The sequence below is a fragment of the Zophobas morio genome, unplaced genomic scaffold (genome assembly GCF_036711695.1).
Source record: "Zophobas morio isolate AGI-343-1 ecotype UQ-CSIRO unplaced genomic scaffold, CSIRO_AGI_Zmor_V1 ptg000024l, whole genome shotgun sequence".
Taxonomy (NCBI): Eukaryota; Metazoa; Arthropoda; class Insecta; order Coleoptera; family Tenebrionidae; genus Zophobas; species Zophobas morio.
Window position 1 is genome coordinate 957243 of NW_026972129.1, and position 24955 is coordinate 982197.

Here is a 24955-nt window from a genome sequence, read left to right on the forward strand (position 1 = left end):
TATCACTCCATTCATATTTTTTGGATTTGCATATACAGGGTGACTCAAAAAAATTAATGAATGCGTAAATTTATTTTATTGATTTACTCAGGAACTACAAGACCGAATGCTTTGAAATCTTGAAGGTATTTTAAAGTTATCATAAGCATGGTAAGTTTTTGATCAAAATGTATTTGCTCATCCCCCCCTAAAAAATTTATGACGTCACCACAAAATTTTGCTAAATAAATCCTATCTAAAATGTACAAAATATGATGAGTCCTTTCTTGTGATTTATCATTCCATTCATAATTTTTGGATATGCATATACAGGGTGACCCAAAAAAATTAATGAATGGGTAAATGTATTTTATTGATTTAATCAGGAACTCCAGAACCGAATGTTTTGAAATCTTGCAAATGTTTTAAGGTTATAAAGAGCATAATAAATTTTTAGTCAAAGTATATTTGGTTATCTTCTACAAAAAACTGATGACGTCAGCTCAAAAGTTTGCCGAATAAATCCTATCTAGAATATACAAAATATGATGAGTCTGTACTTGTAATGTATCATTCCATTCATATTTTTTGAATTTGCATATACCGGGTGACTCAAAAAAAATGAAATCTACTGCGAAAAAAAAACATAATAGATATGCAGTCGTCACGTTTCCGACAGCGAGGGAAGTACTGTCTAAACTCTTTAGACCAATTTTTTTTTAAATAATTCATTTTTTCTAATTCAAAAGTTTTGATTGAACAAAACATGATGTAAAGTAGTGTTTTAGTATCTTTTCTTTTATTATTTATACAGAACTTTTTTTATTAGAGCTTCCACAGGCTAATGCATATTGAGTTACTTTGGCACCCAAAGGCGGTAAAGCGACGGTAAATTGATATTTGGTGCGTAAAGTCACTGTTACGCGGCATGTCAAACGTGTGTGAATGTTTTGTTTACATGTCAGGAGGGGAAAAATAAACTTTTTGCACGCATAACCTTTTTTGATGACCTTCGCTCATTCAACAGCATGCGGAACGTCTAACATCAGGCACAGATGCGTTTTGCCATGCGTTGCCGCGGTAGCTGAGCCCGGAAACGTCAAATTGCTAAGTGTTTAAGGCGCGTCGACGTCGTTGTTTATAAACAAAGCTGCGCGGTGGAAATTTATTCATCCTATCTACCCGACTGAACTGCGGCCGGTGCATCCTTGCTTTACTCGCTTCTCGCTTTCCAATTGTGCATCATTTTTAATAATTCATAGAAATAATTTTATTTTCGGCGAGACCGATACTTGAAAATCATTAATAGTTATTTTCCTAACAAGTGTGGGAAGTTAGCGATTCCGAGACGAGTACAGGGGTTACCGAAACGAGCGTAGCGAATTTTGGTACCTGCACGAGTTTCGGAATCGCACTTCCAGCGCACGTTAGGAACAACGTTTTTCCTAACGGCGTTTTTTAGATTTTTCAGCAATTAAGATTTTCGTCATATTTTTAAATCACAGCACATTCGAAAATTATATCGTTCAGTAGTCAAGGTATTGCCAATGCAATTGTTTAAACACAAACAAGTTTTTCGAAAAATATTTGTCAATAATATATAATCGTGTTGTGTTCTGTGTGTTCAATTGAAGATGGAAAACAAAGATTCCTCTAGTGATTCTATTCCTTCGGATATAGTTGCTGAAGCAGAGAATGCAATTCAAGACTTAATACCGACAAAATCTAAGGACCGATATGACAAGACGTATAAGGAATTTTGGGCATGGTGCAATGAAAAGCAAGTAAAGAAAGTTTCAGAAGTAGTTGTATTGGCCTATTTTAACGAAAAAGCAAAAAAAGTGAAATCATCAACGATGTTGAACTATTACTCTATGTTAAAATCAACGTTAAGCATCAACAACAATATCGACATAAGTACCTTTCCAAAATTAATTTCATTAAAAAAAAAAAACGCCGGACACAAAGCAAAGAAATCTAAAATATTTACTCAGGCTGAAGTTTCCAAATTTTTAAAAGAGGCAGAAGACGACAAATATTTAATGATGAAGGTAGAATTTCATATTTTATTACATTCTTACAATTTATTGAATTATGGCATTTTTTAGGTTCTTATGATTTTCGGGATATCTGGGGCTTGTCGTAGAGCTGAGTTGACAAATATGACAATAAATGACATCAGTGACAAAGGAAGTGCTTTAGTAATAACTAGAGACCCTAGATATACTTTGGAAAAGAGTTGTGACACGAAACGTCAAAATTAATGGTAAATTTTATTTTACTATGCTGGCTACGGATGCCTTTTTTGAGTCATGTTTTGACAGTTTGTAATTGTCATTTAGTACATAGACGTGGAAGAGAATAGTCGTCGTCTGTTGTGTACGAAACTGTAGAAATACAGAAGCAAATGGTTTCTCATTGTTTAAAGGCCCCGAAAACAAGATATTACTTAACAAATGGAAAGAAGAGATGCAATATCCATCTTGAAAAATTGGCAAAAGGGCTTACATTTGCGAGGTTGTTGTACGAAATTGTATTTTCCATCTAATCCTTGGTCAACAGGTTCACTTCAAAAAAGAGAATTTTATATTTCAAGTGAATGCAAAATATGTGAGAACGCAATTCCAACAATTTATAATGTGGCTGTATTTACGTCAAAATGACTTGGCAAAAAAAAAATGTTATTGATGAAGTTCAGCAGACTATTTTCGAAAAAGACAACTTCATCAAAAAACTGCAAATGAAAAAGTGTTACAAGAAAAAATAACGCGGGGTGCTGAAGAAGAAATTAATGTTTTGAAAGCAAAAATTTCAAGTTTAGAAGGGCAAGTAATAAATTACAAAAATAAGGACGATGCATAAAACAGAACTATAAAAGGGATTCTCAACGAAAAGCAAATTCAAAATTGAAGTGTGAAATGTAAACTACCAAAACGCTGGAACAATAAAACAATAGAAGAAGCCATTAAAATAAAAATTTGTCTGTGGAACACCAGGACATAAGTATATCTTTTGAATATAAATTTTCCGATACCTTCAAAGTGGAACCCTATGCCGTAAAATTCAGCACATACCGTTTTTACCAGGAATTTTACATGAAATTTTTACCTATTTAACAATCAAAATTCAAAATTTTAACGATTAGGAAAGAGATTATTGTTTATTTTTAGGCGAAGCAGCAATCAATCCAGGTAAAGAATACTGTCGACGTTCCTCATTACTTTTGGGAAACAACATTAACAAATTTAAATGAAGTCGCTATCTATGTTTTGTTTTTTATGTTAGGAGGTGTAAGCTTACGATGGAAGCAAATCGTATGTTATCATTTTACTGGGAATTCCATACACGGAGACACATTATCTAGAATTGCAAAAGAAATTAAAATCAAAAGTACAAAAACGCAGTTCCAAAATTCAATAGTTAACCCAAATAACAAAAGTAGGAATGTTGATTTTGCTGCTAACGCTCCACCTTTATCTAAAAATGTTCAATCCAACCTCATGTATTCTTCGGCAATTTAATTAATTGTTTGTGGAACATTTCTTAATTATTTCGAGTTACAGAAATTCGATGACCATGCTTGTTTTTGTATTTTTTTTTCATTGTTATTTTAATTAAAAGATGTAACAAATTTTAACTTGTAAGTTTTATTTAATATAGAGGTACATGAATCTATATATTTCTACTGAGATTTTTCTACATATCAGAGCAAATATTCATGATGGAAATGTGAGGACGTTGTAAAAACACTGTTTATCATAGAGTAGTAGATAGAGAACCTACTAAACATGCTTCAAATTTCTTACCACGGTGCCGTTCGTTAAATTATAAAATGTTGTTTTGACCAGAAGCAAAACGATTAGATACTGACAATGTGATACACTCTCCAAATCTTAGCTGGGAACAACGATAGTACCTAAGTACAGAATGGTGTTTAAACTTAACTGCAAATTGTGATATAAGTAATCTTATAAAGTGTAAATCAGTATGATTAGGTATTCCGTATTTTTCTGTTTTACCAGCGATGCCGGTTGCAAATTGTAAGAAGTACTTAACCGCATAACACTTCTTCTTAAATATAAGGTACTGTCAGTGTCAGTACTGTTAACAAAATTTCAAAGAAACTATTTGGAGCACTACGCCACTGCTTGAAAATGTAACTTAACCTATAAATTTCTTTTGAAGTTTTTGAAACTAAATCATTAAATTAGATAAAGACAGCAATCACTATAGCTATTTCATAACTGACCGTCATGTAATAAAGATAGAGACAGAAAATGTCCGTGTCACAACTCTTTTCCAAAGTATATCTAGGGTCTCTAGTAATAACTATTCCCAACACAAAAACGAAAATTCAGCGTACATTCGTAGTAACAGCTGGTAATGTGAATGGCATCGATTTATTAGAGATTTACCGTAAATATGCATCTTTACGTCCCAAAAATGTTGGACAGCAACGGTTTTTTTTGTTTTATAAGGCAGGAAAATGCACAAAACAACCTGTGGGGATAAATACCATTGGGAAAGTTCCCAAACTCATTGCAGAATATTTAAAATTAGAATCTATTAATCAGTACACAGGACATTCGTTTCCAAGATCGTCGGTTTCTATACTTGCTGATGTCGGAGGTGATATAACAGTGATAAAACGTCATGGAGGATGGAAATCCACGTCCGTTGCGGAAGGCTACATTGAAGATTCGATGGCGAACAAAAGAAAAATCGCTAATCAGATTTTCGGAGACAATAACATTTGCACTGCCGCCGATAAAAAGAAGTTGAAGTTGGATCTGAACAACCCAGAAGAGGAGGCAGCAAATGTTAGCAAAGTGTTTGAGATGAAAACCACTGAAGACAAAGGTCGAAACGAAAGCACAGAGAAAAATAACTACACAAATTGTTCTTTTACATTTAACATTAATACTTGTAATTATTAATCAATAAATCTTTGAAATATACTTACATTTTACTTCCCGCACTAGTGCGGAAAGTGATCACTTTCCGCACGGGTTAGCGTGCGGAAACTAGTCACTTTCCGCACGCCGTTAGGAAAAAATATTAACTGACGTTCAGTTAACGTGATCTGCCGTGGTCCGTACGCAGCGCATAAATTTCAACCGCCTAGCCCTACTTTTTTTTTGCATTACACTACATCTATACGTGTCCTTGCAAAAATGTTCACGTCATCGCAATTTTTTTTTAAAATGACCCGCTACAAAAATGTAATGAGAAAGAAAACATAATAGGCATGCTGTCGTCACGTTCCTGACCGCGAGGGAAGTACTATCTAATAAGCTCTTTAGACCAATTTTTAGGTTTACTTATACAAGCTCAAAAATATTAATGAATGAGTTAATTTATTTTATTGAATCAGGAACTGTAAAACCGAATGCTTTGAAATCTTATACAGGGTGCCGCATCCAAGTCTGGATATAGGGAATTAACATGTGAATTGGTTTTTATTTTATAATATCTCCCGAGATCACTTTAAAGCTATTATTGAGTGATGCCTTTGTAGAGGTCGAAGAGGGTTATCGGCCAGTATTTTTTTCAAATCGTTGCATCGCGCTCATTCACTGTAAAAAGGTTTTAAAAATCGTATTTTGAAATTCGCGCCCGATCCGATTTGTCACGAAATGTTCCGTCGCACCGTCGAAGTTCGGCGATCGCGTCTTTGGAATATCCATGCAAAATTCAAATGTCAAAGTGAAATTAGAAATTATTCTCAGAAATCAACGAACAACTCAGACTGAATTATTTTATCCAGTGTGATGATTATTGTAGGTCAGTTTAAACGGAATAAATGCACAAACTGTACAAAATATTTTATTATGTTATGCTATGTTCTACTGCGATTAGATGAAAAAGCGAGGGCCTGCTTGTTCTTCAACGGTTAATTTAATTAGTAGGTAATTTGGGAAAATTTCACACTTTTTTTTCGAATCACTAAAGATTGGAAGTCAATTGGGTTTACATTCGATAAGCAGGGCTGGAATTTTTGCCACCTGGAAGCATGTTCGTTACAAGAAATTTTTGAGAGAGAAATGTAGAACATTGACTCATCAACATTTTAAAGTATTTTGCTCTATTACGAATGTGTTTTGGGATTCAGAAACTTTTGTGTTACTGTTTTATTTGTTTATTGTGTTAACAACAAAAATAAAAATAATATTTCACAAAACAAAGGTACATTTATTTTCAAAGGTGATAAAAAGTAAATAAAATCAGGTGGGCACAACGTTTTCTAGGGATCTTAAAAAGATGGGATAGAAGAGTTTCAAAAAGCATCATGACAAAAAATTGAAGCCTGAGGACTACTTCTCACGTAGGGAGTTTTACGAAGGAATGCTTAAGAGAATCCAGGCTGATGGAGAGTTTTTGAGGAACATTTGTTTTACTGACGAATGTTCATTTGGTCTTAACGGAAGTTATAATCGTCAGAACGATCAAATTTGAGCATAACACAACCCTCACGTGGTCCATGACTATCGTTATTAATGGCGTGCAACTGTCAGTGTCTGACTGGGGCTTGTAGGACATCATGTCATTGCACCTCTTTTAATCGAATCTAGATTGAATGCTCAGAAGTAGGACAATATGCTAGCTCAGCAAATACTTCCTGGGACTCGAGGGGTGCGGCATCTGCAGCAGATCTTTTACATCCAGGACCAAATCTCCAGCCATATAGCTCGCATAAATGTTGTTTATTTGAACCAGTATTTTCCCGCAATGTTGGAATGTAAAGTTTGCACCGCCCCATTGGTCTATGCATTCACGGGATCTAAATCCCTGGGAATTTTTTCTTTTGAGATTTCTTCACGACCATCTGTATTCAAACAATACCAGCTATACAAACGGAGACGCGCTGAAACAAGCAGTCCAACAAATATTGTCTTCAGATTGCAACGCAAATGCTGATCAACACGCGTAGAAGTTTTGAAGATCGGCTTACTTACTGTACAGCTGCTGAGAGCAGTCTTTTTGAGCAATTCTTGAAAATAGTGCAATACTTCTCCAGATTCGTACAATATTTCATTATTTCATTCGTCAACAATTGTTAAGTTTTGTTATTTGTAGTTATCTAAATGGTTCATTAAAAGGTTCTCTTCAAAAGCGCCAGCTGTTTTGATGGTAAATCTTATTAATGAGATTTTAGTAATAAAGACTCGACCAGCACCAGCAACATAACCTAATAAAATATTCTGTGCAGCTTGTGCATGTATTCCGTTTAAATTGACCTACAATAATCGACATATTGGATAAAATAATTCAATTTGAGTCGTTCAGTGATTACTGAGTGAGGCAGCGCGAGTACATCCCTAGCTTGAGGGCTCACAGGACATGTTACAATCCTGCCGATGGGGTTTTGAGGAAGACCAGCTGCTCGAAGTCTTCATCTCGGGCTTTTTGGATACGGTCTGAGTGTAGTTCGAGATGGCTCGTTTGACGGGGTCGCGCACTATGACGAATGAATGCATCAATTTGTGCATTTATTCCGCTTAATTTGTCCTACAATAATCATCACACTGGATAAAATAATTCAGTTTGAGTTGTTCGTTGATTTCTGAGAATAATTTCTAATTTCACTTTGACATTTGAATTTTGCATGGATATTCCAAAGACGCGATCGCCGAACTTCGACGGTGCGACGGAACATTTCGTGACAAATCGGATCGGGCGCGAATTTCAAAATACGATTTTTAAAACCTTTTTACAGTGAATGAGCGCGATACAACGATTTGAAAAAAATACTGGCCGATAGCCCTTTTCGACCTCCACAAATGCATCACTCAATAATAGCTTTAAAGTGATCTGGGGAGATATCATAAAATAAAAACCGATTCCCATGTTAATTCCCTATATCCAGACTTGGATGCGGCACCCTGTATGTGTCACCCCCAAAAGGCTGGGACGAAGTGACGGAGGAGGCGGGGTCGCCTCCGGGAAGCTTCTGGTGGAGGAAGTGGTGGTGACGGGGTGATGAAGAGAATGTTGTGTTCTTGATGGTGACAGCTCCATTCCGTGGATTGACTCAGAGTGGTTTGTCTGCGGCAATTTGCTGATATTTGACCACAAGCAGGTGGACCGCAGACTGAAAGGTTTGGAAAATCGGGTATGCAAGGCTCGGTCGGAGGGCCCCTGCCTGGTGTCAATTGCCCCCCTCTCCAAGAGTCGTGCATACCCTTCGGAACGCCGGTGAGTCTGTCCCGTTCTGCGGCTGCCCCTTCTTTATTTTAGTGTTTATATGGTTACATTTTGTATTCTTAGAACTAACTATGGGGTGGTGACACCGCTCGCGACATACGGTTGCCCACTCGTACGTCGGACTCTTAAATGAATTACCTATACGTCTTTAGTCGTCCGGTGGTCGGCCAGTGTAGGTTCGTTTGGTGGTTGCGGGTCGCAGTCGGTCCGTATGGCACTTCACGGACTTGCCTCCTACGTCCACTTCGTAGAGGTCCGATTCTCCGATCCTTCGGATGATGCGGTATGGGCTGCTGAATTTCTGTGCGAAGGGCCTTGCCCTTTGTGGTGGTGCCTGGATTAGCACCCTGGCGCCGTCTTCATATGTCGGCGGTGGGCCGGATGGTGCTGGCTTGCGGCGCTGCTCTATGTACCTTTCCTGATGTTGTTGGGCTTCTGCGTGGATGTCTGCTCTCTCTTGGGCTGGCGGTTCCGGGCCGTCTCGATCCCTTTCTCCTGGCATCTGCAGATCTGCCCCATACAGCAGTTTGCTGGGAAAAACGCCCGTTGCGGGGTTCTGTCTTCGTCTCAGGTTGTAAAGGGTCCCGGGAATCACTAGGTCCCATTCGTTTTCGTTTCGGTGGTCCAGGTGTATCCGCATGGCTTTCTTTATTTCCTGATTTCGCCTTTCGGTAGGATTTTCCCGGGGTTGATATAGGTGGCCGTGATCCATAGATTTCTTCGCCACCTCCGGCATGGGGCTGCCCACGCTTGGCTCGTAAACTGGCATCCGTTGTCTGTAATCAGCGACATTGGATATCCGAACCGTGGGAACAGCTGTTGGTCCATCAGGTTGATTAGTTGGTAAGTGCTCGTGTTGGGTACTGGAAACGCCTCGACCCATCTCGAGTACAGATCTGTGATCACCACCACGTATCTATTCCCCTGGGGAGTCTCCGGATAGGGGCCCATGAGGTCGAGGGTGAGAGTTTCAAAGGGGCGTCGCGGTTGCCTTGGTCGTTGAGGAGCTCTTGGGTAGTTCGGGTGTCGTTTGTAAAAGGTGCATATAGGGCACCCGCGTACGTAGTATCGTATGTCCCGCTTCATCTTCGGCCAGTAAAACTTCGCCCGTATTGACCTCTCGGTCTCTTCTGCTCCAGGGTGCCCGGCGAGGATGCTGCCGTGATAGTCGCGCAGCACCCTGCCTCGTATGCCTTTGGGTGTGTAGGCGGCGTGGTCGTCCTTGCGCAGGAGGTAGCCGTCGTGGACCTCGTACGTGCGCTCGAGTCTGCGTTGCCAGTCGAGCGTGGGGGCGTTGTGCTGGAAACTGTCGAGGTCCTGGACAGACGGCTGTGTTGGCTCGTTGCCCCTTTGTGCTTCGCGGACTTCGTCGGCGAGGGTTCGGATCTCCGCTGGGTTCTCTGTAATTGTAGGCGGCAGGATGTCGATTTCCGGACGGCTATCGTTTGTGTTTTGTGCGTCGTCGGGGTTCCGCGAGAGGAAGTCTGGCATTTCGTTTTCTTTCCCCGGGCAGTGCTCCAGCCGGAAGTTAAACTGCTCGTTGCTGTGGTATTTTCGCTCTCACTCGTTAAAGCGTGAGCTGGCGTATGAGATCACCTTGCGTGTTCCTGCTACTTCCTGGAGTAGGACTGCGGCCATCCCTTCCTGGTTGGCGTCGGTTTGTAGAATGAATTCTTTGTCCGGGTCGGGCCGTTGCAGCGTCAAAGGTTTAGCCAGGGCTGTTTTTATTGCTTCGAATGCTCCGGTTTCGGTTGGTCCCCAAATCCATTTCCTCTTGGAGCTCAGGAGGTCGGTGAGGGGGCTTGCGAGTTCTGCGAACTTATTGACGTATTCGCGAAGCCATTTACAGGTGCCCAGGAACTAGCGCAACTCCTTGCGGGACTTCGGGGCTCCGGCTGTCGCAAACTGTCGCAGATGATGTTCCTGGGATCGGTTACCTTCGGGGCCAATGACGTGCCCCAGGTACTCCAACTCGGTCTTTCCGAGGTGGAACTTGTGTGGGGCGCAGCTTAGCCCGTGCATAGCCAGTCGTTCGAACACCTGTCGTAGGTGCTCGAGGTGGGTGTCGTGGTCGGGACTGTACACGACGACGTCATCGTGGTAGACCATGGCGAATCGTCGTAGGAATCCAGGCAACACTTCTTAGGTCATGAGGCGTTGGAACGTTGCGAGTGCTCCTTTCAGGCCGAACGGCATCACCCGGAACAAGTAGAGCGCGTCGTCCGGCGTTGCGAATGCCGTGAGTCTCTTCGCCTCTTCCTCCATTGGAACTTGCCAGTACCCCTGCACTAAGTCGATGGTCGAGAAGACCTTGGCCTGTCCGAGGTCGCGCAGGGTTTCTTGGATTACTGGCATGGGTGTTGGTTCGTTGACGGTAGCCTCGTTTAATCGCCTGTAGTCGATGCAGAATCTCGGGCTCCCGTCTTTCTTTTTGATTATCACGATGGGAGAAGCATATTCGGACGTGGAGAGCTCGATAATCCCTTTCTCTAGCATGTCCTCCAATTCTTTGTATATTATCGCCTTCTTGGAGTCCGAGTAGCGGTACGGTTTCAGGCGAAAGGGTGTTTGGCTTTCAGTCTTATTTATGCCGGGCGGACAGCGTCGTGGCTGGGGTGTGGTCGTTGTTAAAAACGCTGGGAAAGTCCGTCAGGAGGCGGTTAAGGTTGTGAAGGTGTTTTGCGTCGAATCCATGGTTGATTTCCGCCGGGGTCAGCGGTGTTGTCGGCGCCTGGTTTGATTTCCCGGCACTGAAGTGTACCGCTGTGCGTTGTTGTTGCCCTACGTATAGGCATTTCCTGGTAGTGTCGATAATAGCATTTTGTGATTCGAGGAAGTCGAACCCCAGGATTGCTGTGTCTCTGAGATCGTTGACCACCAGGAACGAGATGCTGCCGTGCCAGTCTCCTATCTGGCACTGAAGACGCTCAATCAATCAATACATCACGAGTAACAAAAAATACAAACAGTGAATACCGTTAAAAAGTAGAAAGAACCAGGATGACGACGCCACTGAGTAGTGGTTATTCGCAATGGCGTGACTAATTTTTAGCTTGGGAAGTTTGAAAAGTTTATTGAGGGGCAGTTCACTCGGAGGGCCGACTTATATCTAACTTGTAGCTTTTTTTCAGCTAATTTGTACACCATGGTTTAACAATGATTGGTTGTTTAAGAAAATAAAAGTCACTAGTTAAATTTTGTAAAGTGGTTTTACGAAATATTTCAGCGTAACCTATTCTTTTTGCCGGCCAGTGTATACCTATTACCTTTCCTGAAAATCTCGGATCAAAAAGAAACAATAGTAGCGATTCCTTCTAACAGATTTCGTACAAAAACATTAAAAACTTGCCATCATCTGGTGTAACAGCTTCAATTGCAAGCACGGAGGCCAACTGTCTAATTCTTGGTCCAGAAATCATTAAATTACTCTCCATTCCGGAAAGTAGATACCATCTGTAAAAGAATAGAAAAAACTTTGAATCTATCAGTTCCGTTACTTGAAGTATATACAGTTTCCGACAAAAAATTTCAAACATCACTTTTCTGTCATGTCAAAAATTTTAATGTAGTCTATGCTTTATTGTCATTATTTCGGAATGTCAAACTTTCAAAATACCTAAACATCTAAAGGTTGCTTTACACTATCTGGCGACTAAATGACATTGACGTCTGAAATTTTTTGGCGGCAACTGTATATAAAACAGCAAGAGAGTTATACATTTCAAGGAAATTGAGGAATTGTAGACTACATTGAATGAAATTCATTACACAACTCATTTTGATCTTCCAGAATAAAATTATAAATATAGAGATGGAACATTTTATTTAAGTAAAAACAATGAAACACTTAAGTATTAGGGTTACAGGAGCAAGTTAATGAGCTAATTTTTTTGCAAGCTCTAGCGATGCCACTTATTAACCTGGGAAAAATAAGAATTAAAATAATTTGAAGAGATAATAATTTTAAGCATACCATATTTTACCTTAGTAAAATATGGTATGCTTAAAACTTAAAATAATTTGAAGAGATAATAATTTTAAGCATACCATATTTTACCTTAGTAAAATATGGTATGCTTAAAACTTAAAAACTGCTTATCATCAGCTTCTTTCAGAAAACTTCCAATTTCATCTTTTGCAAATATACATATATATATATATGTATTTGATTTCTTGGGTTTGTACCCTACGGACGGCCTTTTACTTGTAATCGATCGTCGGCCGACTCTTTACTTTTACGTTTTCTTGGCTTTCCATGACTCCTAGAGTACCTGTCTGTCCGCCTGTCTGTCCGTCTGTCGGTCCGTCTGTGTGCCGTCCCAATTTTTATTAGGCAGATGATCTCCGAAAGCACTCAGCCGATTGTTGTCAAATTTTGTATTTTTTTAAGGAATATCCTGTAGATGGTAAAACGATAGTTAAGGTTTGTCTCATCGTCCCCACCAATTATGTGATGACGTCACTTCAAAACTGTACTTAATAAATGGGTTTTAAATTGTACGAAATAACGGAGTCCTACATATGTAATTTAAAAGTTATGATAGGTATAATAAATTTTTAATCAAAATATTGCTTGTCCCTTCCAAAAAGTTGATGACGTCAGCTCAAAATTTTGCCGAATAAATCCAATCGAAAATATCCAAAAAAATTTGAAATCCGCATTTCATTATTTGCGTTGAAGGGTATTAATCCAAGTTCCATGTAAAAATTTACAGTAGAAATATTTTCCCATACAAACTTCGTCACCACTTTTCATCCCCTTTGGGGTTGAATCTACGAAAATACTTAAATACGTGCTTCATTTTTTGTGTTGAAGAGCATTAATACCAAGTTTCACGTAAAAATTTAAATTTACAATACAAATATTTTTCCCACACAAATATAGCCACCACTTTCGCCCCCTTAGGGGTTGAATCTCAAAAAATGCTTAAATATGTGTTTAATTATTTGTATTGAAAAGCATTAATACCAAGTTTTACATAAAAATTTAAATTAAAAATAGAAATATTACTCCTATACACATTTAGGCAACATTTTTCAAGCCCTTAGGGGTTAAATCCAGTAAAAATGCTTAAATACGTGTTTCGTTATTTGTGTTGAAAACCATTAAAACCAAGTTTCACGTTAAAATTTAAATTTACAATACAAATTTAGCCAGTAGTTTTCACCCCATTAGGGGTTGAATCTCGGAAAATGCTTAAATACGTGTTTCATTTTTTGTATTGAAGAGTATTAATACTAAGTTTCACGTAAAAATTTAAATATTCAATAGAAATATTCTCCCATACAAATTTAGCCTTCACGTTTCGCCCCCTTAGTGGTTGAATTTTAGAAAATGCTTAAATGTGGGTTGCATCATTTGTGTTGAAGAGCATTAATGCCAGGTTTCACGTAAAAATTTTAATATACTTGTAGAATAGAAATATTTTCCCATACAAACTTAGCTTCCACATTTCACCCCCTTAGGGGTTGAATTTTAGAAAATGCTTACAGAAGGTTTCATTATTTGTGTTGAAGACCATTAATAGCAAGTTTCACGTAAAAATTTCAATTTATAGTATTGTTCCTATACAAACTTTGCCGCCCATAATTTGACACCACTTTTCTCCCCCTTAGGAGTCGAATCTCCGAAAATGCTTAAATACGTATTTCCTTATTTGTTTTAAAGAGAATTAAAATTTATTAGGTTTCACGTAACGATGTAAATTTACAATAGACATATTGGTTCTATACAAAATTTATCACCCCTTTTTAACCCCCTTAAGGGATGAATTTCGAGAAATCCCTTCTTAAACGATGCCTACAGTATAAAATGAACATTCTCTCCAAATTTCAACTTTCTATCATTAGCGGTTTGGGCTGGGCATTGCCTTTTATACCGCGTGTCTGGAAAATGGCGGATTAACTCTTCAGTACGTTGTATACGGGGGTTTCGGGAGTCCCAAAAAATAAAAACATTCTTTATGATGTAGATTACGAAAAAAATGTAATTTTATAAAAGTGCAATTGGCAACACTGCGCACACCTAATACGTGAATACCTACGGCCTAATTTCTTGTTTCTTGGTATAACGATGGTGACTGAAATCCACCTTCGCTTTATATAAGCCAACATTGTTGTCAAATGGAATTTTTTGAAATTATTACAAAAACAAAACCGCCATATCTTTGTGCATTCTAACTGAAATGGTAACTAAATATTTTCATGGGCGAGAGAAATACTAACTAAAAGTTTTATTACTAGTTATTGTGATAATGAATGTGTTGTTTAATTGTTAACCGTAGCAAAAGAACCAATTTTAACATCAAAATGTGAGAAGGATTTTTTTACTATTTTTTCCAGACTCACCAATAATTGATTGTTAAGAGCGTAGCGGAGAGTTAATCCGCCATTTTCCAGACACCCGGAATATAAAGATTATCCAATTCTTAATGTTGTTGCTACAGTTAAAGCAACAATGTAATTTCCATAGTAACGAAATATCTCACTGAATAAACGGAACTTTAGTGAAAATTTTGAACTTAAGTGATTATTTCGCGAGTAGCTCCATAAATCGAATTTTCCTTGAATCTAATTCAAAACCGTAACCGCACAGTTAACGAAGGCAGACGTATTAGCCAAATACACTGACGTCATCCGAGGTCATCAAGATGGCAGCGTTTGACAACTAGCCGGTTTTCTCATAAGAGTCAATGCTAATATTTTCGGAATTCATTTAAATTTGAGAGTGTGTCAACTGTGTTTTTATAGTTTGGTAAGTTTGTTACAGTTTATAGATTGTGTAGATATCTGTAAAACGCACCATAACGTTTGAATATGCTTAAAAAATAATGTTTTCCAATGTGATGTACAGGTTAACTTCGCTGCATCTTATACTATTTGTTTTGTAAATCAATTCTTTGTTAATGTACATCAATGTTTTTTAAATACACTAGCATCTTAATATTATAATATTTTGTATTTTAGGAGAAAATGCCTAAATTTTGTGCTGTTGTGGGTTGCGCGAATCGAAGCACCAGAAATGCAGACAAATTTTATTTTCCTTTCCCAGCAATTAGCAACAATAAACGTAAATATATACAGGATGGGGAAAAAAGGCGGAAGCTTTGGTTAAAAGCCTTGAAACGAGTGGATTTAACGAAGCCAAAGTAAAGTATTCCTATGTTTGTTCGGATCATTTTATTTTAGGTGCAGTACCTACCTATTAGATTTACAGTTTCTAACAAATTACTACATTGGTGCTCTTTTAGGTAAACCTGCAGATTTGTCGGATGTGGACCATCCTGATTATGTTCCATCACAAAATTTAGCATACCAAAATAAATCCACTTATAATACTTGTAATGTTGAAAGACTCAGTCGTTTAAAAAAGAGAAAACTGAATAAATGCCTCTAGACTTTTGAGGGCACGAATTTCATTGTGGGTTATTTTACTTACTCCAAAAATAAAAAAGTTTAGAATAGTATTCATTGTTATGGTAGGGACATCGTCTAAACACAAATTAAAATCACTTGCAGTCATTGTATAAGGATTTACGCCGTTTAAATTGTTTAACTTTTGTACATATCTGTTTTTCTCTTCGACGGAAAGACATCGTGCATAATCACTTAAATTATCCATACTTTAAAAACAAATCACACACCTTCACTTAAACCCGTCACATTAACCTCAAACGAAATTATTAATTTCCGATTTCCCGCTTAAAACACACGGATGTATTTTGGGTGACGAGGAATTCAGACCAAAACAGCATTCTGTATTTTTATTTTTATTATGTATTTCTAAACACAAATCGCCAAAAAAGCACCCTGATACACAGAAAAGATATGAAAGAAGCTATTCACGTGTTTATTTTCTAGATAAATACCCACACTTTTTTTTCACGGCGCTTGTCAAACGCTGAGTTCCCGCCACAGTGTGACGTCACGTGTTATTGGCTAATTGGATTTTTTTCCGAAAAGATTGAAAATAATGTCTGACCAATTTAGCAATGCAAGCTCTAGACGCATAGAAAGTTAAATAAATTTGGTTTTCTGTGACCTGTTGTGTGCTCTAATCATTGCATAATCGCAACATATACCATTCGCGATCCAAATTTACTCTGGAAAAATTTCTTTTAGTCTAGTTTAGTTTAGTTTAGTTTAGTTTAGTTTGTTCTAAAGTAATCGACAATTATATCATAAGTGCTTCAAATTTACTCGGATAAATTTCATTTTGGTACGAGATGTTGGCAATTAAGGAGATTTTTTCGAGATCAATTGACATGAATAAATCACGACACGCAGTCGAGTGATTTGTTCTAATGGCAACTGGTCACGAAAAAATCTTACATTACCATAAAAAAGGTTATACTGAGTCGACCTTAAAAGATAAACATATGCTGTCGCGGCCTTTTTTTTAGAACTCTTAGAGGGGAACAATTCCATCCTACATGATTTTTCCGGAACTTTAACCGTTTAAGCAGCGTAAGCAACGGAAGCTGTCAAAGGAGGAATAATTTTCCCGTCTTTCCGATATTATTCATTGGTGCTCCACTCCTATTAAGCGTAGCGTGATGTTATATAGTATTAGTTTATTCGCTAAGAATTTATAATATAAAACGTATGATGACTAAAGCACGCAGACGTTCTTTACTTGACATTCCGTCTGATGACTAAAGCACGCAGACGTTCTTTACTTGACATTCCGTCTGATGACTAAAGCACGCAGACGTTCTTAATTGACATTCCGTCTGATGACTAAAGCACGCAGACGTTCTCAACTTGAGGACACAAAAACATTAACTTACACTGGTTGTGTCTGTCTCGTCCTCCAAGAGTTCGAGTAAACTTTCCATATCGCAGGCCACCGACCAATCAGCAGGCCACAAGCGCAGCTGTTCTTTGGCTGCCTTGGTAACTGCATTTTTACCCAAACGTCTCAACTCGTAACGATCCTCAGGTGTAACACCAACTATTTCATATGGACCCATAAACTCATAAGCCTGTTTACTCTTGTGCATCGTGGAGTCTCTGTGCATAAGTACAATGTCGCCGATCTTATATTCCACCGTATTGCGGCGTTTAGCATTAATTTTCTCAAAGCTCGGTGATGCCCCGTGTAACGCTTTCCGTACTCGTTCACGATCTGCATTTAGGTTGCGTACAGGCCGAATGTCCTCAGACAAATTTTGTACCAAAGCTTGAATTACTGGGGTCGAAGCCCTTATACCCAACAATGCTCGTAAAGGGGTCATTTTAATTGTTTTTTGAAACGTCGTATTCAAAACTAATTGAATTTTCCATAAGTGACTCGACCATTCTGACTGGACTACCGCTTCTACTCGAATCAGGTTCATGATCGTCCGCATATACCTTTCCACCTGTCCGTTACCACGGTGTACATCGGGTGTAACAAAATGATAACTCACTCCCCAGTCGTCTAGGTAACGTGCAATCTCCATATTTTGAAAATTACCACCAGCATCCGTAATTATTTGTTTTGACGCACCAAACAACGAAAAAAAATTATTTAACTGATCTTTCGTCTCTCTTGAGGTTACAAAATTTTGTGAACGCGTCTACCAAGACTAGAACATGCTTATAACCGTTACATGATGTCGTTAATGGCCCTAGACAATCGGCGTGAACAGTATGAAGCGGCTCATCGGGCTTTGGGAAAGGTTGCAAAAATCCCTGCAAAGGTCCTGAACGCGTCTTTTTTACAGCACACAATAAACAATGCTTAATATATTTAGCAACAAAATTTCTCATTCGCGGAAACCAAAAATGTTCTTTAATGGACTCAAGAGTCTTATCTAAGGCCACATGGCACTGCTCATCATGAAAAATACGAAGTAGCGCCAGACGACTTTGTCGAGGAACAAACCAACGCAAGACTTCTGTCTTTTTATCGCTCGATAGTTCCCTGTGAAGCAACATTCCGTGTTTTTCAACATACTGCTTGTTGTCTAATTTACCTTCGCGCAACAATGACAACATTTCATTTACCTCTGCATTACCATTTTGTGCGACCCGCAGCCAGTCCTTATGGGACACTCTTCGGACCGTAGGAGGATTTCTGCTAAGAAAGTCAACATGGGGCAACGAACTCCCCTTTCGATATTCTAACTTAAAGTCAAAATCCTGCATGTAAGACCACCACCTCGCAACTCGTGGCAACAACGTCTTTTTGTTAGATGTGGATTTGACAGCATTGCAATCGGTGACAATCAAAAACTGTACGCCCAACAGATACACGCGAAAGTGTTTTAAAGAGTTTACGATGGCGAGTGTCTCTAATTCGTATGAATGGCAATTTCTCTCACATGGGCTAGTCCGCTTACTAAAATACCCTATCACTCGTGTTTGACCATTGCATTTTTGAATCAAAACACCACCATAACCCGAAGAACTGGCGTCAGTATGCAATTCGGTTGCAAGATTCGGTTCAAAAACGCCCAACAGAGGTCTGGATGTCAAGTGATCGATTACATATGTCGGCGAGTGATCTCATTGCTGAGACGTCGAGTGTAGAACACCCTGAGTCAGCAAGGATAAGCAAAACGCCAGAGGGGGAAAACGGACCAACCGTGGATTGGGAAACGCGACATCAGTAGCTTAAGATTACTTGCGTTGTAAAGTGGCAGTTGCTTTATTAAAGTTCTTTTATTAAAGTGGTAGTTTTGTTATCATCAGAAGTGGGATGTTTACAGCCTTTTTGGCCCAGTAAACGCGAAAAAAAAAACAATATAAATAAAAACAAAGTGCCATGAGCGATCGGAGTCGTTCCAAGTCGCGCGATCGCCGACGTCGTGCAGAATCTTCAGGATCAAGTTCTGATGCTGTCTCGAGATCGTGGAGGAGCCGACGGCGTCACCGTAGCCGGAGGAGTCGCGACGAGCGGCGGAGGGAGCGAGCACCTTCCCGCCAAGGAGGGCTGTCACCACACACTCCTGCCATGACGCCACCTTCAAGTCCGACTCAACGCGTAGAGGGACAAGGACCAGCTCAGTCGGAGTCCGAGGACAAGTCCCAATCACTAATTTGAGTAAGGTGGTTGACCATTTATCTAGGTTGAGCCAGGAGAAGAGTCCAGCGTTCTCGCTCCGAGATCAGGATATAATAGATTTTGATCCTGCCGTTATGGACGACGTGAGTATGTGGGCACACAAAATTGATGAATGTGCTCAAGTCTACAACTGGCGCGATAATGAAATTTGCCATTTAGCGTTGAACAAACTACAGGGGGTGGCATTGATATGGTACCGTAGTTTGACCGTTACCCCGCGAACGTGGGCGGAGTGGAAGCTGTTGCTTCAAAATGCGTTTCCTCCTTCACGCAACTTGCATGCATTAATGACGGAGATGTTGGCGATGAAATCCATCTCTTGCGTCACTTTGTTTGATTACGCGTATGCCAAGTTGGCATTAATACGGAAAATGCATTTAAACCTACCGGGGCCCGACGAAGTCAATTTAATCCTTGGTGGCATCGTCGGAAATGATAGTTTAAAATTAGCTATCAAAGCAGCCGGGATTACCGAGGTTTCACATCTTGCTGCCTATTTGAAACCATTCGGGGCCGGAGAGGTACAACCCGGTAGTACCAACACCCCGACCCAGTCTTTTAAAAAGCGTTTTCGGTCGTCGTTTCAATCACGGTATCGTGGCACCAGTTCACATTCTAATCAACAGGAAAGTCCGAGGACAAACAAATCTCAAATTGTTTGTTTTCTTTGTAAAGAGTCAGGTCATAAGCAGTTCGAATGTCCCGAGAATAAAGATTCGCGTAAACATCGCTGTGCGTTTTGCCGTAACTACGGTCACGCAGAACAAAACTGTTATAGGAAAAATAACTTACGCTCCGAGAACGTACCAACTAATATCGCGAACAAATCACAAAAGAAAGTCTTTGTCGTATCGCATACCACTAAAAAGAATAAATTTTATAAAACTGTAACCCTAAACGGTCAATTCCAATTACAAGCGTTTATTGATTTGGGTAGCGAGGTATCAGTGATTACTGATGACTTGGTACGTAAGCTAAGTTTGCAAACAGTTCCACTTACGGATCAGGTGACATTAAATGCTTTCGGTGGCGGTGAAATCATCGCAAGGTCAAAAGTACAGGGCCGGATTGAGGTCGAACACATCGCCTGGGAACTCGATCTCTATGTTGTTAATTTTTGTCTTCCTGATGCCGATTTAATTATTGGACAAAATTTTACGGAAAATGAAACTATTAGATATGAACGCAATGGAAATTTGTTAAAATTTTACTACGCTAACTCTTCAATGTTGCCATTAGCAGGCGTCAACGTTATCTCGGTGGGTATCTCCGGGGAGCCCGTTGCCGCCGAAATTTCGAACTTAATTTCAAAATTTGAGGATTGCTTTTCAGATAGTCCTAGTGATTTAAAAACTATTCCTAATGTCGAAATGACATTGACTTTGACTGATAGTAAACCAATAGTCAGCAGACCGTACCGACTTTCCGAAAAAGAGAAGTGTGATGTCCGTGAAGTACTTAGTGATTTAATTTCAAATGGAATCGTGAGACCTTCCAAGTCACCGTTCGCCTCTCCCATTGTACTAGTCTCAAAACGAAATGGTGGTAAGCGGCTCTGTGTCGACTATCGGGCGTTAAACAAAATCTTAGTGAGAGATTCATATCCATTACCCATTATCGAAAACTTAATAGATCGGCTCGTTGGAGCAAAATATTTCACCACATTAGATTTTCTCAGCGGCTACCACCAGATTAAAATGGCTGAGGACTCAATCAAATACACGGCATTCATTACCCCAGAGGGAAAATATGAATACTTAAAAGTCCCTTTTGGTCTATCTAACGCGCCATATGTTTTCCAAAGAGCAGTAGACGATATTTTGGGTACGTTACGGTTTACAAAAGTACTGGCTTATTTGGATGACATCCTCATCCCTTCAGGAACAGTTGAAGAGGGGTTACGAGTCTTAGAAGAAGTTTTGGCAATTTTTAAGCATAATAATATTGTTCTGAATCTCGGAAAGTGCAGCTTCTTTGAAACCGAAATCGAATATTTAGGGTACTCTATCAGTTCCGGGCAGATCCAACCGAGTCAGCATAAAGTTGATGCTATAAAGAAATTTCCGACACCCGAAAACGTTCATAATGTACGCCAATTTTTGGGTTTGGTGGGGCATTTTCGCAAATTTGTTCCCGAATTCTCACACAAATCTAAGCCATTGACAAATCTCCTAAAGAAAAACGCGGGGTGGGTTTGGTCAAGTGAACAGCAAAGCGCATTTGACACTCTGAGGGATAGTCTAATATCGGAACCAATTTTGACTCTATATAATCCATCGCGAGAGACTATTTTGTATACTGATGCTAGTCGAGCTGGGTTGGCAGGGATGTTAGTTCAAGTATCTGAAAGTGGACGCGAGTGTGTCGTTGGGTACTACAGCAAACACACAACCCCTACGGAACAACGGTATCATTCGTTCGAACTAGAATGCTATGCAATTGTAGCGTCAGTTAAGCGTTTTCGACACTACTTATTTGGGAGGCATTTTAGAATTTTTACAGATTGTGCAGCAGTTCGTAGTGCGATGTCAAAGAAAGATTTAAATCCGCGCATTGGTCGGTGGATTCTAGAACTACAGGAATATGATTTTGAAATTTGCCATAAAGCGGGCCGGCAAATGTCACATGTAGACGCAATTAGTCGTAACCCGGTGGACTCCAATAGTTTCTGTGTCAGCATAATCTCCAAGGATGATTGGCTCTTGGTGGTCCAAGAAGCTGATCCAGACATTCGGGCAATCAAAAATATTCTTTTGTCTGGCGATCGGTTAGGTAACAAAGCGAATTTTGCGGAGTATGACCTTCGCCGGGGTAAGGTTTATAGGCGCACGGACAGAGGGCGTCGAGGTGTTGTTCCTAAATTTTGTCGCTGGCAGCTGTTGAAGCTCAATCATGACGATGTGGGACATTTTTCGTATGATAAAACATATGAGTTGATTTCCTCAAAATTTTGGTTTCCTAAACTTCGCCGGTTTACAAAGAAATATGTCCAGTCGTGCATTGCCTGTCTATATTATAAGAGAAAAGGGGGTAAAAAGCCGGGGTATTTACATCCAATCACAAAAATTCCTAGGCCTTTTCACACCATCCATATAGACCACCTAGACCCTTTCGTTAAAAGTAAAAACAAGAATACCCAGGTTGTAGCATTTATCGACGCATACACTAAGTTTTGTTTTATTTACGCAGTTAAAAGCACCAAAATTCGATATGCGATTGAGAAATTACGCGAAGTAATTAAAATTTTCGGGGCACCAAGGCGTATCATCTCTGATAGAGGCAAACCCTTTGATTCAAAACTGTTTCGTGACTTTTGTTCAGAGATTTCAGCGGTGCACCACATGGTGGCTGTTGGTATGCCGCGTGGAAACGGTCAGATCGAACGATACAATCAGACAATCTTGGAGGCATTGGCCACCATGGGGGCTTTGGATGATGATGATGAGTGGGACGAAAATATTCATAACATTCAGTTGGGCTTGAACAATACCTTGAATAGAGCCTTGGGCGTTACACCGGCAGAAGTTCTCTTGGGCTACCGGTCGGGACCCAGAAATTTAGGTTGTTCAGACGATGACGCTGGGGAGCCCCCAGTGGATGTCACAAAAATCAGAACAGAGGTGGTTGAACGTACAACACGTGAGCAGGAGTCCCAGAAAGCCCGTTTTGATAGGCACCGAGGCGGGACTCATACGTTCTCTGTTTCAGATTTAGTGTTGGTTCAAATATCGTCAATTGTTGGCTCAGGCAGTAGCCGAAAGCTCCTTCCAAAGTGGAAAGGCCCCTTCAAAGTTTCCAGATGTTTACCGAACGACCGGTACGAGGTTGTAGACATACCAGGTTCAGTGCGCAGTCGACAGCCGTATAAGGGAGTTTATGCTGCCGAGCACATGAAGCCTTGGAGAGTCTTGGACTTGGAATGAATGTGTGATGAAGGGTTTGAGCTTTCCTGTTATTTTGTTGTTAGTCATCTTAGAGTTTTTGTGCATGAAAGTAAATATTAGTTGACTGAATGTTGATGAAAACTAAGTTAGTTTGGCGCCTGGCGATTTGCATGCGGTACCGCTTAGACGAATGTTAGAATTGTCCGATATGTTGTTTGCTATCGGAGAGAAAGTTGCCGGTAGGTGGAACACTACTTGGGAGGGCACCGGTAGGTGGTGAAGACCACTGCCTGTAGGGTTGGCCACCCAGACAAAGCGTGCCAGTAGGAGTTCACTACTCGGAAGGTTGAGTGAGGTTGACGGGTGGATGGGTGCCTGGGAAGCCGGCATGACAAGACTGCCTGGGAAGCCGGCATGTCAAATGCCTGGGAAGCCGGCATGTCAAATGCCTGGGAAGCCGGCATGACAAGACTGCCTGGGAAGCCGGCGTGTCAAATGGCTGGGAAGCCGGCATGACAAGACTGCCTGGGAAGCCGGTATGTCGATCGCCAGGGAAGCCGGCATGATAAGACTGCTCGGGAAGCCGGCATGTCATAACAAATCAGACCCAAAACTACGGTTGTCCGGATCCCTTGCTTTTTCTGCTTCTTGTTCCAGGGTCCCCCAAAATGAGCGGCGTCCGCCTAGGTCAGGAGGGCCGTGTCGGCGAGTGATCTCATTGCTGAGACGTCGAGTGTAGAACACCCTGAGTCAGCAAGGATAAGCAAAACGCCAGAGGGGGAAAACGGACCAACCGTCGATTGGGAAACGCGACATCAGTAGCTTAAGATTACTTGCGTTGTAAAGTGGCAGTTGCTTTATTAAAGTTCTTTTATTAAAGTGGTAGTTTTGTTATCACATATTTTCGTGCTATTTCCTGTTCATTCCCTCAACAAAATTGTTCGTTATTTTTTGTTAACTTAGTGATACTTGCAGTTGCAGTTGAAAAATTAGGAATAAATTTCCGAAAATATCCAGCAAGCCCCATAAATTGCCGGACCTGCTTTACATTTTTTGGCAAGGGAGAGTGAATTAAAGCAGTCACTTTTCGCGAATCGGGACGAATCCCTTCAGCCGAGATTTCGCGACCCAAGTACTCGATACTTGTTTGCAAAAACTTACATTTTTTAATGTTTAATGAAAAACCTGCTGTCCGCAACGCCTCCAAAACTTTTTCTAAAAATTCGATTCCCTGTTCCGGTGTCCGCGAAGGTATTAACAGGTCGTCTAAATAAACAAGAGCTACAGACTCTTTTAAAGGCCCCAAAGCTTTAATTAAAGCACGCTGAAAGACAGCCGGTGCGTTGGCCAACCCAAAGGGCATACGTAGGTAGTGGTAGTGGCCCTCAGGTGTGACAAAAGCCGTTTTCTCGATCGAGTCCTCGCTTATCGGAATTTGATGAAACCCCGACGCCATGTCAAGTGACGTGAAGAACTTTCCCTTTCCCAATCGGTCGAGCTGATCGTCGATTAACGGTAAGGGGTAACGATCTTTCACAGTGTGCGAGTTTAGTTCACGATAATCCACGCACATGCGAAATGTTCCGTCCTTCTTCCGGACCAAAAGCACTGGACTAGCGTACGGTGAAGCGCTTTCCCGAATTATCTCGTTGTCGAGCAGATTTTCAACAATTTCACGCACGGCTGCCCGTTCAGATGCCGCAAGACGCGTAGGTGGTCTATTTACGATGTGGTCATCAATGAGTCGTATGTTTAGACTCGCAGTTTTTATCGCCGGAACTTTATATCCGGTAGTGAGCAAGTCTGAGTACTTGCCCAACAAAGAATTGATTTGATC

General features: G+C 40.3%; 1 protein-coding gene across 16 annotated transcripts in view; it reads right to left on the reverse strand.

Moving 5' to 3' along the window:
- Dscam2 (Down syndrome cell adhesion molecule 2) overlaps positions 1 to 24955 on the reverse strand; it is a 956598-nt gene that overhangs the window by 778893 nt on the left and 152750 nt on the right. For all 16 annotated transcript variants that reach the window (XR_010281598.1, XM_064064644.1, XM_064064647.1 and 13 more), the window contains exon 6: positions 11534 to 11637. Coding sequence is in view for 15 of the 16 variants with exons in the window: in XM_064064644.1 (XP_063920714.1) it covers positions 11534 to 11637 (104 nt within the window). In the remaining variant the exon portion in view is untranslated. The remainder of the gene's footprint in view (positions 1 to 11533; positions 11638 to 24955) is intronic.